At 43.8% G+C, this 13,560-nt stretch overlaps 1 protein-coding gene across 2 annotated transcripts; it reads left to right on the forward strand.

Moving 5' to 3' along the window:
* The first annotated feature begins 1,277 nt into the window (after positions 1-1,277).
* Positions 1,278-7,932, forward strand: CBLN2 (cerebellin 2 precursor). 2 transcript variants are annotated; one of them, XM_057414759.1, is made up of 5 exons: positions 1,278-1,400; positions 1,900-1,986; positions 2,902-3,486; positions 5,555-5,674; positions 5,965-7,932. In XM_057414759.1, exons 1-5 carry the CDS (start codon positions 1,338-1,340, stop codon positions 6,160-6,162), a joined length of 1,053 nt encoding a protein of 350 aa, XP_057270742.1. In that variant the 5' UTR covers positions 1,278-1,337; the 3' UTR covers positions 6,163-7,932. The 2 variants fall into 2 exon arrangements, with proteins under 2 accessions (XP_057270742.1, XP_057270743.1); XM_057414760.1 differs by having other exon boundaries at positions 1,284-1,400; positions 3,209-3,486.
* The last annotated feature ends 5,628 nt before the right edge of the window (positions 7,933-13,560 follow it).

The raw sequence follows: 13,560 nt of genomic DNA on the forward strand, positions 1-13,560 counted from the left end.
TTCAAAAAATGTGTGATATGGTTTAGTGGTAGTCTTAGCAGTCCTGGGGTAATAGACTTGATGATCTTAAAGGTCTTTTCCAACCTAGTTGATTCTATGATTCTATTGTTCTATGATTCTATGACTGAGTAGTGTGACCTAAAGAGAAATAATAGCATCTCCCTAGTGTACCAGCCCCATATAAGACCGAGTGTTGATGTCTTCTGAAGGAATTTCTGTGGTCCTGTTCACTGTCTTGTAGAACAAGAGCTGCCTTACAGCCACAGACTGGCTCCTTCTGATTCCTCATAGTTTTAATTCACTACACTTTTCAGCTTTCTACTCTCATCCCTCGATGCTTGAACTCAGGAAAATGACCATTAAACATGAGTATTTTAGACTTAGTACAAAATTCTCATTTGAAATGAGGAGCTATAGGTTAGGAATTCCCTGCACACTGCTTAGCTGCAATTTCAGAGCATGATTAATTTCTCAGTGCAAATCATCAGGCAGAAACCCACAGGGGTTCCTCAGTTGTGCTTAAAGCAGAAGATTGAAACAGAGGAGTGCTCATTCATAGATGAGATTGTAATTTTACTAGTGAGTTACACATGCAAATTTTTTCTCCTTATCAAGACCTACCACTTACATTTATTTATATGTGGTTTTCTATTCCTTTCAGAGGCTGAAGTGTGAGTATCGGGATCTCTAAGAATATGCTGTATACAACCAGAAAAACAATTTGCAACAGAGAGGAATGAATAGAAATGCAGAGCTTTTTCACAAAACTTCATTGCCAGAGCATTGCCTTACCCTCCCTCGCATTGCTGCCAACCTCTCAGCAGCAGCCACACGAACCGAGACACATGAAACATTTGCAGCCAGTAATACCTGATGATAACCTTGACTATGACATACACCATTATTACCGCTCCTTAAAGCGGGAGAGATCCGCGGGCGCAGCGCGCCCGGGCCCTGCAGGCAGCGGAAGCGGACGACCACTCAGTTTCTCTGACGCTCTGCCCATTGGGAATCCTGCTTCCCGCCCTTGCCAGGGTGTGACCCTACTTCTCTCCCTCCTACTCTCCCTCCTTTTCTCCTTCCCTCTTCACAGTTCTCAGCCGTCTCGCTGACCAGCCCCGTCAGACGCTCAACGCCACCGCCAGGTGGCGCCCCACCACCGCTCTTGGCGCGGAGCCTCGGGAGGGGCCGGGAGCGGGTCAGGGAGCAGGAGCAGGTTCTGGACCAGAAGCGAGTCTGGAAGCGGATGCGGCTCTGGGAGCAGAGCCCCCCCCAGGGAAGAAACAGTTTAATAAAGGCAATGAAGGCGGACCCGCCACCTCCCGCTGGGCGCCGAGATGCAGGGATCCAGGCATGGGAATGCGGTGCGCAGCCTGAAGTACCCCAAACAGCGTGTCCTTGTTAGTGCTATATATATCATCGTCATCATTATTAAAGTCTATGAATCCAGTTAGTGGTGACTCGCGGCCCGACGGCAACAGTGGCCCGTGAGTGCCAGTGTGTCAGCAGCGTGTTTGTGCCGGGGATACTGAGCCCCACGGATTTAATGGGGGGGGGGGGGGAGGGGTACGGCTTTTCCCCGCCACCATGGTCACCCTGCCCTGCTGCGGGGCGCCCTGGAGACGCCGTCCCGGTGGGAGCTCCGCGCCTCGCCGCTGCTGCTCGCAGGGTGCGCGGATGCGGGTCAGGGTCTGGGGTGAGGGGTGTGCCACGGCCGCGCTCCACTCCTCTCCCGACGTCCGAATCCTTGCCGGCTGCGAGTGTGTGTGTGCGCGCGGAGAGGGGAGGAGGGAGGAAGTGGGGTGGTGGTGGTAGCGGCTAGGGGGGTGGAGGGGGGGAGATTATTGGCAATGGGCGGGAGAGAAAGAGACGACTCCTGTTTCCTTTTCTTTCTGCCAGCGCAATCTCGGCTCATTTTCTCTAAGCAATACAAGTTCACGGACGAGCCACCTAGCCAGCCCTCCTCTCCCGTCATGGACCTCCCAGGTAAAAACGCCGTTCTCCTCCCCGCTGGCTGGTCATTTCTCAAAATACCATTTTAAATAACAGCAATAATAAGATGCGGGGTTAGGGCAGCAGTAGAGATGCCTCGGGGAAGTGTAGGGGGGGATCTCCCAGGAGCGAGACCTCAGAGTGTTCTGGTGAGCGGGGAAAACTGAGATGCAACTTCCCAGGGAGACGACGGGTGAGATTTTGCCTCTTGTGATGTGCATGCTGCCAGGGTGGGAGTCGAGGGGTGCTAAGCCGCTTCCTTCCGGAGGGTTTAGGAGGCAGCGGGGTAACCTAGCCTGGGGAACAAGAGGTTGGGAAGTACAAGCCGGTACGCGAGCGCAGCACCTCCAAGCAGGAAGGAGGGCGGCGGAGGCTCCCAAAGCCCGGTCGGAGCAGCGCTACGGCGAAGGCGAGGGCTGCGGGAGCCCAGGACCACACGAACCCTGGGAAGGGATAGTGGGGCAGCTCCTACGAGGGGGAGAGGGAGCATCACCAGTAATAATAATGATGATGATAAAATCGCCTTTTGTAATGGCTGGGCGTTAGAAGAGAGACATAAACCCGCCTCGCAGATGTAGTAAAAAGTGGGGCTGTGGGAACGAGCCGGATTTTGGAGGCTCCCTCGGCTGTGAGGTGAAAAGGGACCGCCCGAGAAGCCCGCAGACTGATCCACCGTGGGTTCAGGACGAAACCTGACGCGGTGCCCCCTCCTCCCGGCTTAAAGCACGGGTGGGGCTGCGGGGCTTCCCGGTGCCAGGGGACGGGAGAGAGAGAAGACACGAGGAGGCGCTGAGCAGCGAGGTCTCTCCCAGAGAGACCTGTTGGGCCGACGAGAGGCTGCCGGGCTGCGTGGTGCCCGGCTCCTGCACGCCCGCCCCTCTGCTTCACCGCCGCCTTTGCCCTTGCCAGGCTGCTGCGCGCCGCCCGCCCTTTGAGGAGGCTCCTTCGTCCCGCGCGGCGGCGGAGGAGGAGGAGGAGGAAGAGAGAAGGAGGAGGAGGCAGAGGAGGAGAAGGGGAGGAAGGCGCGGCCCTAGCCGCCGGTGCCCAGCCACCGTCCCGCAGAGCGCTGGCCGCCGGGCGCCGCGGCGGCAGCAGGCGCGCAGCCCCCTCCGCTTCCCCGCGGCTGCCCGCATGGCGGCGGCGAGCCGGAGCGGCGGCGGCCGGGCGCTGGGCATGGGCCGGCGGCGGCGGGGGGCGCTGCTGGGGCCGACGGGAGGCTGCTCCTGCTGCCTGGCGGCGGCGCTGCCACTGCTGCTACTGCTGCTGCCCGCCGGGTGCCCGGTGCGGGCGCAGAACGACACAGAGCCCATCGTCCTGGAGGGGAAGTGCCTGGTGGTGTGCGACTCTAGTCCCTCGGCCGACGGCGCCATCACCTCCTCCCTGGGGATCTCGGTGCGCTCCGGCAGCGCCAAGGTGGCCTTCTCGGCCACCCGCAGCACCAACCACGAGCCCTCGGAGATGAGCAACCGCACCATGACCATCTACTTCGACCAGGTCAGCCGACGCCCGCTTTGTCTTCTCCGCCCCACGCTCCGCGCCGCCGCCCCTAGCCTCCCTGCGCGGCCATTCCCGCCCCTGCACGCGGACTTTAGTTTCTGCTCACCTTTCATCTTTTAATCCTGACCCACCCGCTCAATAGCATTTTTTTACAGCTCAACTCCCCAGAAAGAGTTCGGGAAGTTCTTTTAGGTGGCTGCGGGGCATTTGGGTGTGTTGTGGGTGGAAGGGCGACGCCGGCTTTTTGTCCGGTCCCATCGCTACTACTGAGAGGGCTTTAACGTGCGAGTTTGTGCCTCGGGCGCTTGTGGGGGCTTTTAGCAGCCGAGGGTTGCTCCAGGCAGTCAAGGATGACCCGGGGAGAGGGTGCGCACTCCCCCTGTCCCTATCGGTGCTCCGTCTGAGATGTTTATTTTCAGGGCGAGGAGAGGACAGAGATTTACCGACGGGGAGCTGCCGGGGCTGCCTGTTCCAAGCGCACTTGGCAATGTTACAGCACCTCTCAGGGGGAGGGAGGGCTGAGGAAGAAGAGGGTGTTCCCCGCCTTATCAAACGAGGCGAACACTGTCCCCGGTGGGTTGTAAATGAATGCTGTTACCCTGCACGCGGTACGTCGGTTAGGGAAGCGGACAGCCCGAGCTGCTGGTCCTGCCCCTTTCTTGCTTCAGTGCTTGCTTCCCGGAGCCCGTGCCCCGGTGTACCGCTTGACTTTTGCGACGAAATTCACTTTTTTTTCTGCCGCCTCTTACTCCTGATTTAGTACTGCGGAGTCAGCCAAAATTAGCGCACGCAGACTTGTTTTCTCTGCTTTTGTTTTCATCTGTCTGTCCGTCTATCATTCATCTGTCTACCTGTTCCTTCTAATGAGTTTGCACAGCTATTCCTTACAAGCTGTCATTAAGTCAGATCAGTAGAGGAAAAAAACAACCAAAACCAAACAACCAAGAGTTTGCTTCATGTGTAGCGTATTTTAGACGCTTTATTCAGCAGTGTTCAGTTCTCAGGAGTTCTCAGGCGTCCCTCCTTCGGTGCTCCCGCAATAACGGATTTCTTTCTTGGGACGAAAGCGTCGGGATTTGCGGAGGGATTGTTTTTTGTTTCCTCCCGCTTTGTATTTTGATCCATTAAACCAAAGGCTGTAGCCCGCTTAGCCGAGCACGCCTGGGGCGCTTCGGAGAGGACCGGCGCGGCAGAGCAGCCAGCTTTGGCTCATCCCTCGCTCTACGGGCCTGCGGGGTTTTCTCCCCTTGTTAGCCGTGCCTATTGAGCCAAACCAGGCTGGTGCCTGTAAAGGGAGGGAGCGATAAGCCTTTGCCGGATTCCCGTCAGTGTCCGGCTCGGCAGTCTGCGGGGCAGGATGCGGTCGCTGCTCTCAAGCAAGGCTTCGCAATGTGCCAAAGGGCTCAACTCTTTTTTCTTGCGTTCAAAAGACACTCAAATATATGACAAATTAAGACTGTTGTCGGGGAGGAGGAGGAGGCCCACCCCAGCCGCCTGAGGATGCGGGGCAGGCGGCACAGCTCTCCGGAGGGGCAGAGAGGCACGAGCTGGCAGACGTTGCTGTTGCGGACCATTCTGTCTCCTCCATCAGTGATCTCATTAGGGCGATTTTCTATACACTGCTGAATTCGAGGACAGGTTCGATTTCAGTAAAGCTAGATAAAAAACATACGTTTGCATTACGAGTTGATGAGTTTAAAGGTTTTTTGTCCTTGCTTCTTTCTCCTCCCTCTTTTCCTTCCTTCCACTCCCCTCCCTTCTCCCGCTTCTGCCACCTTTGTTTTATTAACAGTGCAGTGTGGACATTTGCACTTCACCTAGCAGGCTTTGGAGACCATTATTGCATAACTGAATCGTTTTATGAACTGTGATGCTTTTTAAATGCCTCTGTAATTTGGCTGCTTTCCCCTGCAGTGCACTTTTAATTGTGCTGCAAATACTATCTCAACTAGGCTTTATATCGGTCATGAGCTCATGTAAGATGTACACTGGTGGTTTTCTAAGGTGAGGTCTGATTTCTCTTTCTCTCTCTCTCCTTTTTTTGTTTTGTTTGTTTACTTTCCAGGTGTTAGTTAATATTGGCAACCATTTTGATCTTGCTTCCAGTATATTTGTAGCACCAAGAAAAGGGATATATAGTTTCAGTTTCCACGTGGTCAAGGTCTATAACAGACAAACCATCCAGGTGGGTTCTGATCTAAAGAAGATGCTGTGTTTCTTTTTTTCTACTTTTCTTTTTCCTCTTTCAAATGCTCGTTTCTAGAGACTGAGGTGCATTTACAAACCAGCAAGTGAAGAATGAGACTGTAGGTTATTTTAGTTAAAGGGGCCTGCATGCATGACAGAAATCATGCATTGCCTTAGCTTAATTCGACCCTGTTTCTAACCTGCACAAAAGCTTAGTGATGTGTACAAGGTATAAAAGTCATTGAGAGTATTGAGAAAACTCAGATTCTCTGTCTTTGCACTTTTTAGGTAAGTTTAATGCAAAACGGCTACCCAGTGATTTCAGCTTTTGCAGGGGATCAGGACGTCACCAGAGAAGCAGCCAGCAATGGGGTCTTGCTCCACATGGAAAGAGAAGACAAAGTGCATCTCAAACTGGAAAGGGGTAACCTCATGGGAGGGTGGAAATATTCAACCTTTTCTGGCTTCTTAGTCTTTCCACTATAAAAGAAGGCCAAATAGGCAGCAGATCTATGAGCCGGAGGAAGGATTCAGTCGTTAATGACACCCTGATCTTGGCAGCACATGACAATATTTCCAGTCACCCCGTCAGACTGTCATGGTAGAAGAATGATAACCTCCTAAACTCCAACATTTGCTTTGAATATTGACAATTCCTCGGGAACCTGCGCCTCTAATTAGTTTTAGACGACAGTGATCTTTAGGAGAAATGAAATTATCGACCTGAGCAATTTGTACCTGTGATTGTAAAGTCAATTTCGGATTTTATTGCTGGGATCGTTGACTTTCTTATTATTTTTAAATTTTTCCCCTCTTTCATTTTTTCCTCTTTTTTTTTTCTCTTGTCGTTGTCCCAGTGAGACAAATAACTTGGACCACACAATCACTTTGTCAAAGGCTCAGTCCAGAGCCAGAAGAATGAAGTGTTCAGCCCAATGAGGTGTTCTTTCCATACTTTATTTCTCCGTGTTGTATAGCCTTAAGGGAAAAAAAAAAAGAAAAAAAAAGAAAAAAAAAAAAAAAAGAAAAAAAAAAGAAAAAAAGCTTCTGTTTCAGTCCTGTATTTTTCTGGGGGAGGGGGATTCTGGACATTACTGTGTCAAGAAGTGCTTTATCAAGTGAAGCAAAATTTGCACGATTGGAACCTTATTGGTTTTGTGTTGTTCGTATTTTTCATCGACATTCTTTTTCCTGATTTTTGTTTGTGTGTGCTAAAAATGTAAGCTAGATTGATCAATAAGACAAAAGAAAGCACATATATACCCTGTAGCTCTAGGTGAAGCTAACCAGTGAACAATTTTGTCTGCACTTTCCAGCTGATCTTTATAGACCTATTTAGAGAAAGGAGCGAGAGAGCTACATGATCCTTCAATTACAATCTGGAAACCGGTAAAGGAACTGACATTTCTGAATTGTCCTGACATTTCTAGAAGCAACAAAGGAGGCTTTGAATATCTTCTCTGACCATACCCTAAAATATATCCTTTCTTTGCATTACTGGGCATATCTTGGGTGGTTTTATCCGACATTTATTTGATGTATTTGTCCACTAATGCTTGAGTACACATTGTGGGAGCACGGAGAGCGGGCAGAGCAAACTCTTCCTCTTCCAAGTTAAATAAAATCATCTCCACTTGACCTGTCCGTGGCAAGTATCGGAGGAGCTGACGCTAGCATCTTTGACAGCCTTTGGGAGAGGGCCTCAGAGGATCAGCAAAAGCACCAGAAGCTGCATGGGTGCCTTGCATTTGTTAGCCGTGTGTGCTCTTCCCAGTACAAATGGCCTCAGAGTTCTGGGGGTGGACCAGTGTTGGTATTGGAGGTTAGAAAAACTTATTACCGCAATTCACAAGAAGTAAAATATCAGGCCAACATCAGTTGCATCATTTTGCCTCACTCTTAATAAACAGACCCCGTTTTTTCACTTTTTTTTATGAAGGTTGGTGTATTAGTGTGCTGAGGGAAACCTTGCTTGCGGACATCCAGAAAGAATGTTTATATAATTTTATATTTATTAATTTTTAACTTCATTTATTTAATTTTGAATAATTCATCTTGCTATTAATCCAAGGATGGATGTGTATAAGAATTTATTTTTGTCAAATATACTCCTCTGCCACAAATATAATGCAAAAGCATTTGCAGCAAATCGGTGGTAGCTATGTTGTATTTCAAAATTATGGTGGACATGTCATTTTCATTGTAAATTTATCATTAAAGGGGCAAAGTCAATTAAAGTCATATATTCTTAAAAAAAACCCCTTATCTGTGTTGCTTATGATACCTCAGATGACTAAACCATAAGGCAATATAATATTTCATATTTTCATGTATTTTCAACATTGATGCTGTTTGTTTGCTTTGGTATTTTACTTTGCTGGCTACTGAATTAATGGGCTTCAGGTTTGTTTTTAATGGGTTATATTTTCTAGTTCCCTTTTCGCATTGGCATGACTGCAGTGTTTCTATTTGCTAAAATACCACAGGACTACGTTTAAATATATGAAATAAAACCTGAGTCAGCAGCAACCTTCTACTAAATACAAAAATACAATTAAAACAGTCGTCTTAATGCTAGATATTGTAAAACTACTTTTATATCTTAATTTTTCGTGTTTAAAACTTGATCATGTCTCTCAAGGAAATAGACACTGAGGTGGGTTCAAGGTCCCAGCTTTTCAGTTTCTGTTCCATTTCCTTAGTCTTATTTTGAAATTCTGCCTACCATAATCACTTTCAGTTGTCCCATTTATCTCAGTTCGTCTGGTTTAATAAGGCAGTGGTATACTATTTCTTGCTCTCTCCTAAGTTAAATGAAGCCAATGTCAGGATTTTCCTTGAACATATTCTTGGAAATTTCTTAAGCCACTTAAGCTGCAGAATCTCAATAACCTGCTTCATATATTCAAAGTCAATAATTTTGACCATGGTTATTTTATAAAGCTAAATATATTTATACAATGACGAATCTTCTGAATTTGAAGAGGGTCTCTAATGTACTGCCTCTCTTCCTCTTCTACTGATGTGTCCTTCATGATAAGCTATAGTGTTAGTCATGTTATATAAACAGTTAAATGGAATCCCCTTCTTTTTATAAAATCCTCCTAAATCTAATAAATTCCCTTTAAATTTGATAAATTTCCTTCTTTTTCTATTCCTTGCAATATTCATTCATTTTTCTTTTTACTTAATTTCGTATCTGAGTTTGCGAAGGTGCAACCTACTTGTTATTGGAAACAGTAGATATTTTGGTATACAGATAAGGTGTGAATATCATGATGTATTTTATGTTAAAAGGGGAAAATGTGCAATAGCAGACTGAAGAATGCAACGAGAAATACTAGGTGAGACCACTTAAAGGAGCCTGACCGAACATTATGAGCAGGCTTGTCTAAAATAAGTTATATAAATAAATTGATTGGGTAACATTTGGAGTTGGTGTAAATTTAATGTTGAAGTTCACCATGAGACTTAATAAGCTTAAAACACATATGGTAGTGAAGTAGGCCAATAGCACAATAATGGTTCTGGTTCCTGTGGGAGTAATAACAATATTCTTCCCAACAACTTTCAGATTTTCTCATAAGCTGCTGTTTAACATGATCATAAGATATTCCTATGAAAACACTTGTCTGTTTGACTGTTTCCCTTCCAGGAAACAATCTTCACCTGGATGTTTTTGGGAACCAGTGCTTTCATGTTTCTTTATCATACTTTTGTCAGGGTAGAACCAGGACCTGTATTAGGAATGATAAATGCTCATCATATATTTATTGCCTTCCTCTTGTTTTTTGAGGTTTATATCCATAGTTAGAACACTGTCTTGCAAACCCCTGTGTGCTCTCACATCACCCTGAGTGGTGATGGATGTGCAGTGTCTCTCATTATCGGTCAGCATCTTGCAATCTGAATCTGTTTGGGTGGGAGAAGAGAGATGCAGAACTAGGAAGTTGTTTAGAATTTACGTTGTATTTGTTGACTCTGTCTTTTTTAACTTCTAAAAAGAAATTTTTGGTTTTGTTGACCAAATTTATGTCTCGGAATATCTGCCAAAGTAGATAGGCTAAAAGGGATTGCTTACTGATGGAGTTGCTTGGAAATAGCTGAAAGTGGTTTCATGTCCTTGTAACGTGACATTCATTTCTGGACTAGGCAGGGTCACAGGTAGTGTTGTTTAAAAATAGCTGTTATAATTAATAGTCTGCTTTAGTCCAGGATAGATTTCTAGTGTTAAGAAGTACTCAAAAAATCAGTGTCATTAACATACTTTTTAATTTTCATGGGTAATGACTGTCAGCTAAAGTCCATTAAACAGTTATACATAATGAAAGGAAAAAAAAATCGCTCACATATTTTTATTTATTGTTGAAAGGCCTGAATGTCTGAGGCAATGCATAGCTTCTAGATGTGGAAGCACACACTGTCTTGAACAATTGTTCCAGGATCATGTTTGATGAGATGTGTCATGCCCATTTTTAATCATGGTGGTAAATAACAATGATTTATTGTAAAATACCCATTTTCTTAATGGAGCAGATTCTTTTATTTGACTTGTCTTCCTCCGTCAGAATGCTCAAAACAGAACTTTATGATTCCTCGCCACCTCTTAACTAGGTCACATTAACAGGTTATAAATTCCTGAGGATTACTGATATTCATCGTGGCTGTTGTTAGACACAGACTAGGTGGCTGGGCAGATGATAGGCAAACCTTTTGATCAGCTGCTTAATCTTCAGCTCCCTAGTAAAATAAATACATTGTTATTTCAATGAAAAGGCTAATCCTGCTTGGTTTACCTACTTCAGTAAAGTCCATTCCTGTAGAGAGGAGGAGCTTATGAAAAATATCAATAGTATTTGTCCTGGATCATAGTGTTTGGAATTTGGGCATGATCTACAATTACGTTTACTTTGAAAATAAGTGTCAATTAGCTCAAACCTTTAGTTAACAAAAAAATAATTCTTCAGTTTAAATGTCTTTCAACACATCGTAATTCTGATAATTTGATCAAAATCCTACAAATATAACTTGAATACATGTTTGAAATCCATTCTCAAAACAGTAATGTTTACAGTCTTATCCACCACAATGATGATTTTTTTTTTCTTATTAGCCATTATCAATAAAATCCAAGAAACACTAATTGCATTTTATACTATTTGAGTGTAATAATGAAAATGCATTTCACATACCAAGTATGTCTAACATACCCCATTTCTTCCTAGGTAATATACATTAAAGTATTTTCTACATCCCTTTTGCTACTCATCAGCAAAACAGAGTTGCCTAGCTTGCTGGGTTTCTGCAGATCACGTACCACTGATAATATAAGTAATGGCCTAGCAAGACACGGAGAAGCAAATAATGAGTACTATTATGAATTCTGCATTGAAAAAAAAAGAATTATCTATCTGCATCAACAGAAATTCAGGTCATACTGACCAGTGTTCCAAAACTCAGGAAATATTAAAGATAAGTTTTTTAACTAATGTTACCAACTGATACTACTTCCATTGTTATAATGAAGTGTTATTTTTACTATGGGAATCTAAAAAATAATTATTCTTTTTCTGATGTCAGCTATATTAAAAGACTTTTATTCAGAGTGTTAATATAATGACTCAACAGAAACATAAGTTCATCAATTAGTATTTATTAGGTAACTCTCATCACAACTGATACATTTTAGTTAATTGAAACTATGTATTTGAAATGCTTTTATTTATCTGTGTGCAAATATACACACAAGTGAATGCATGAATAATAAATATGTGTACATGCACATAAAACATTTTCGCTGGGAATGGATGAACAGAGAGCTGACTTTTTCATATATAGTTTGGCTTTCCTTTCTCCGAAGCATTACCCTGACAAGTCAGTTGTTATTTCATCTATTGCCATTCTACACCTAAAATGTTCGTCTTTGCTTACATTCAAAAGTACACAGAGTAATAGCAAATGACATTATGTATTTCAGTGCTGAGAGATGCCCCATCTTAGGTAATATTAGAGTAAAGTGAAGCATGGAGTTATTAATAAACAGTTTCATTACCTCAAGTTCTGTTGAAAGCTTTTGTGATGAGTGAACCTATAGTGCTGTGTGGGAATTGTTTCAAAACATCTTATAGGAAGACACACCAGACTGGAGCTTCAGTTTGTCCTTCTAGTGACGCTGGATGGGAAACCTGCAATATGTATTATAACTGCAAGAGAAAATATGTCCCTATATTTAATTGTTTAGCAGCAATAATCTTTAAACGCTGATTTAATTTTGGTTGTGGAACTGCTTTCTGTACAGAGATGCATTATACTGTCACATTTCAGAACTAAGAATAACAGTGACTTCAGTGGACAAAGGATGAGGGGTTTTCCAACTTTTTATTTGCTTACTAGGAGAAATAACCTATCAGAGAACTTACGTTGCTTCTACAGGCTTTTATACCAGAGAAAATATGTAAGAAATTATTTTAAAAGAATCTTTCAGGTTCTCTTTAATTATTTATTGTTACCAATAGCAGAATTTTCACAGCACTGTTATTAATAATATGACTAGGAGTGGTTTAGGATGGAGTTTAAATGGATATAGCTAGATGCTCTAACAGCTGGCTTCTTCCTTATCCTAAATTATCTGGAGAATGTTCTCATTCTACTTTATACTCTCTCTAGATACAACTGTTCCTTAACTTGACTGCCTGGTAGAACTGGTCTTCTGTATTTACTTCACCTGGTTAGGGAAAACATCAATTTTTCTTTGCAATGGTTTCTGTTGTTTTCTTATACTATATGGATTGTGCTAAAACCATCCAGTATAGCAAAGGAGATTCCCACTGAACTTGCCTCTCTGAGACACTTTCATTTCTCTTGCCCCCTCTTACTTACATTCATATTTGAAGACTTATAATATTGATTTTTTAAGAGTATTTTTTGAAATAATGCTTTTCCAACTGTATGAAACTTAGTTCATGACAGCTTTAGTTGGCTGCTTACAAGTTATCTCATCCCTCAGTTCTGCAGCCAGAACTCCCCAACTGGAGAAAAGTCTAATTAAGAAAAAAAAAAATCTAAGAAAAAAATAAAAATCTAAATAAAAAATAAATTAAAAAAAAGAAAAAGGAAATTGGTCTGTATACAAATCAGTGATTTCTGGTAAATGTTTTGATCCCATTCAGTCTGTTCATCTCAGAGAGCATGATTGGCATCACCAAGTGGCTTGGCTCTTCTCTGTTTTCTTTAATCCATTTAAAATATCCTTATGAACAGGGATCCTAGGAATCTCCCCCTTTTTTTTTTTTCTCTTGCAGCCTGTTTAGAAAATACAGAACCTTGTGTATAGGTGTTAGGCTATTGGACAAAAGTGTGAAACCGGATTTTCAAGTACCCAAGTGACTTTTTGACATGAACACCTTGCAAGAAAGAACTGTCTGGAGGAATCAGAGAGGAAGGGAAGAGAGCCTCCTACAAAACAGAAACGTTGCTAGCTGTTCTTTATGCACATACCAGCCTCAACATACATGTGTGAACCATGGCTATAAGTGGCAAACATTTGTATGTAAATTTCTCTATTTCCCAGCGTTCTAACTTTGATGCAGTTAACAAAATCACATGAAAATGTGTATGCAGTTTAGGTGGGATTAAACATGCACATATGATAAATAATTGTACCAAACTGTTTATAAGGACAGTGGCTCAGTACAGGTATATTACACAGTGTATTCCACTAAAGTATGGAATGATGCACTATGTAACAAATATATAGGCTATTCCTGAGCAAACTTTATAAAATTTGAGAGATACTAGAGTCAGAGATCAGATCGCAGTTAATACAGTTCAGACCACTGGACACATTATACAAAGGGAGATAAACATTTTGGTATTTCTCCCTTT

This window comes from Pezoporus wallicus, unplaced genomic scaffold, assembly GCF_028554395.1.
Source record: "Pezoporus wallicus isolate ANWC-B61680 ecotype Strahan unplaced genomic scaffold, APGP_CSIRO_Pwel_v1 contig_2, whole genome shotgun sequence".
Lineage (NCBI taxonomy): Eukaryota > Metazoa > Chordata > Aves > Psittaciformes > Psittacidae > Pezoporus > Pezoporus wallicus.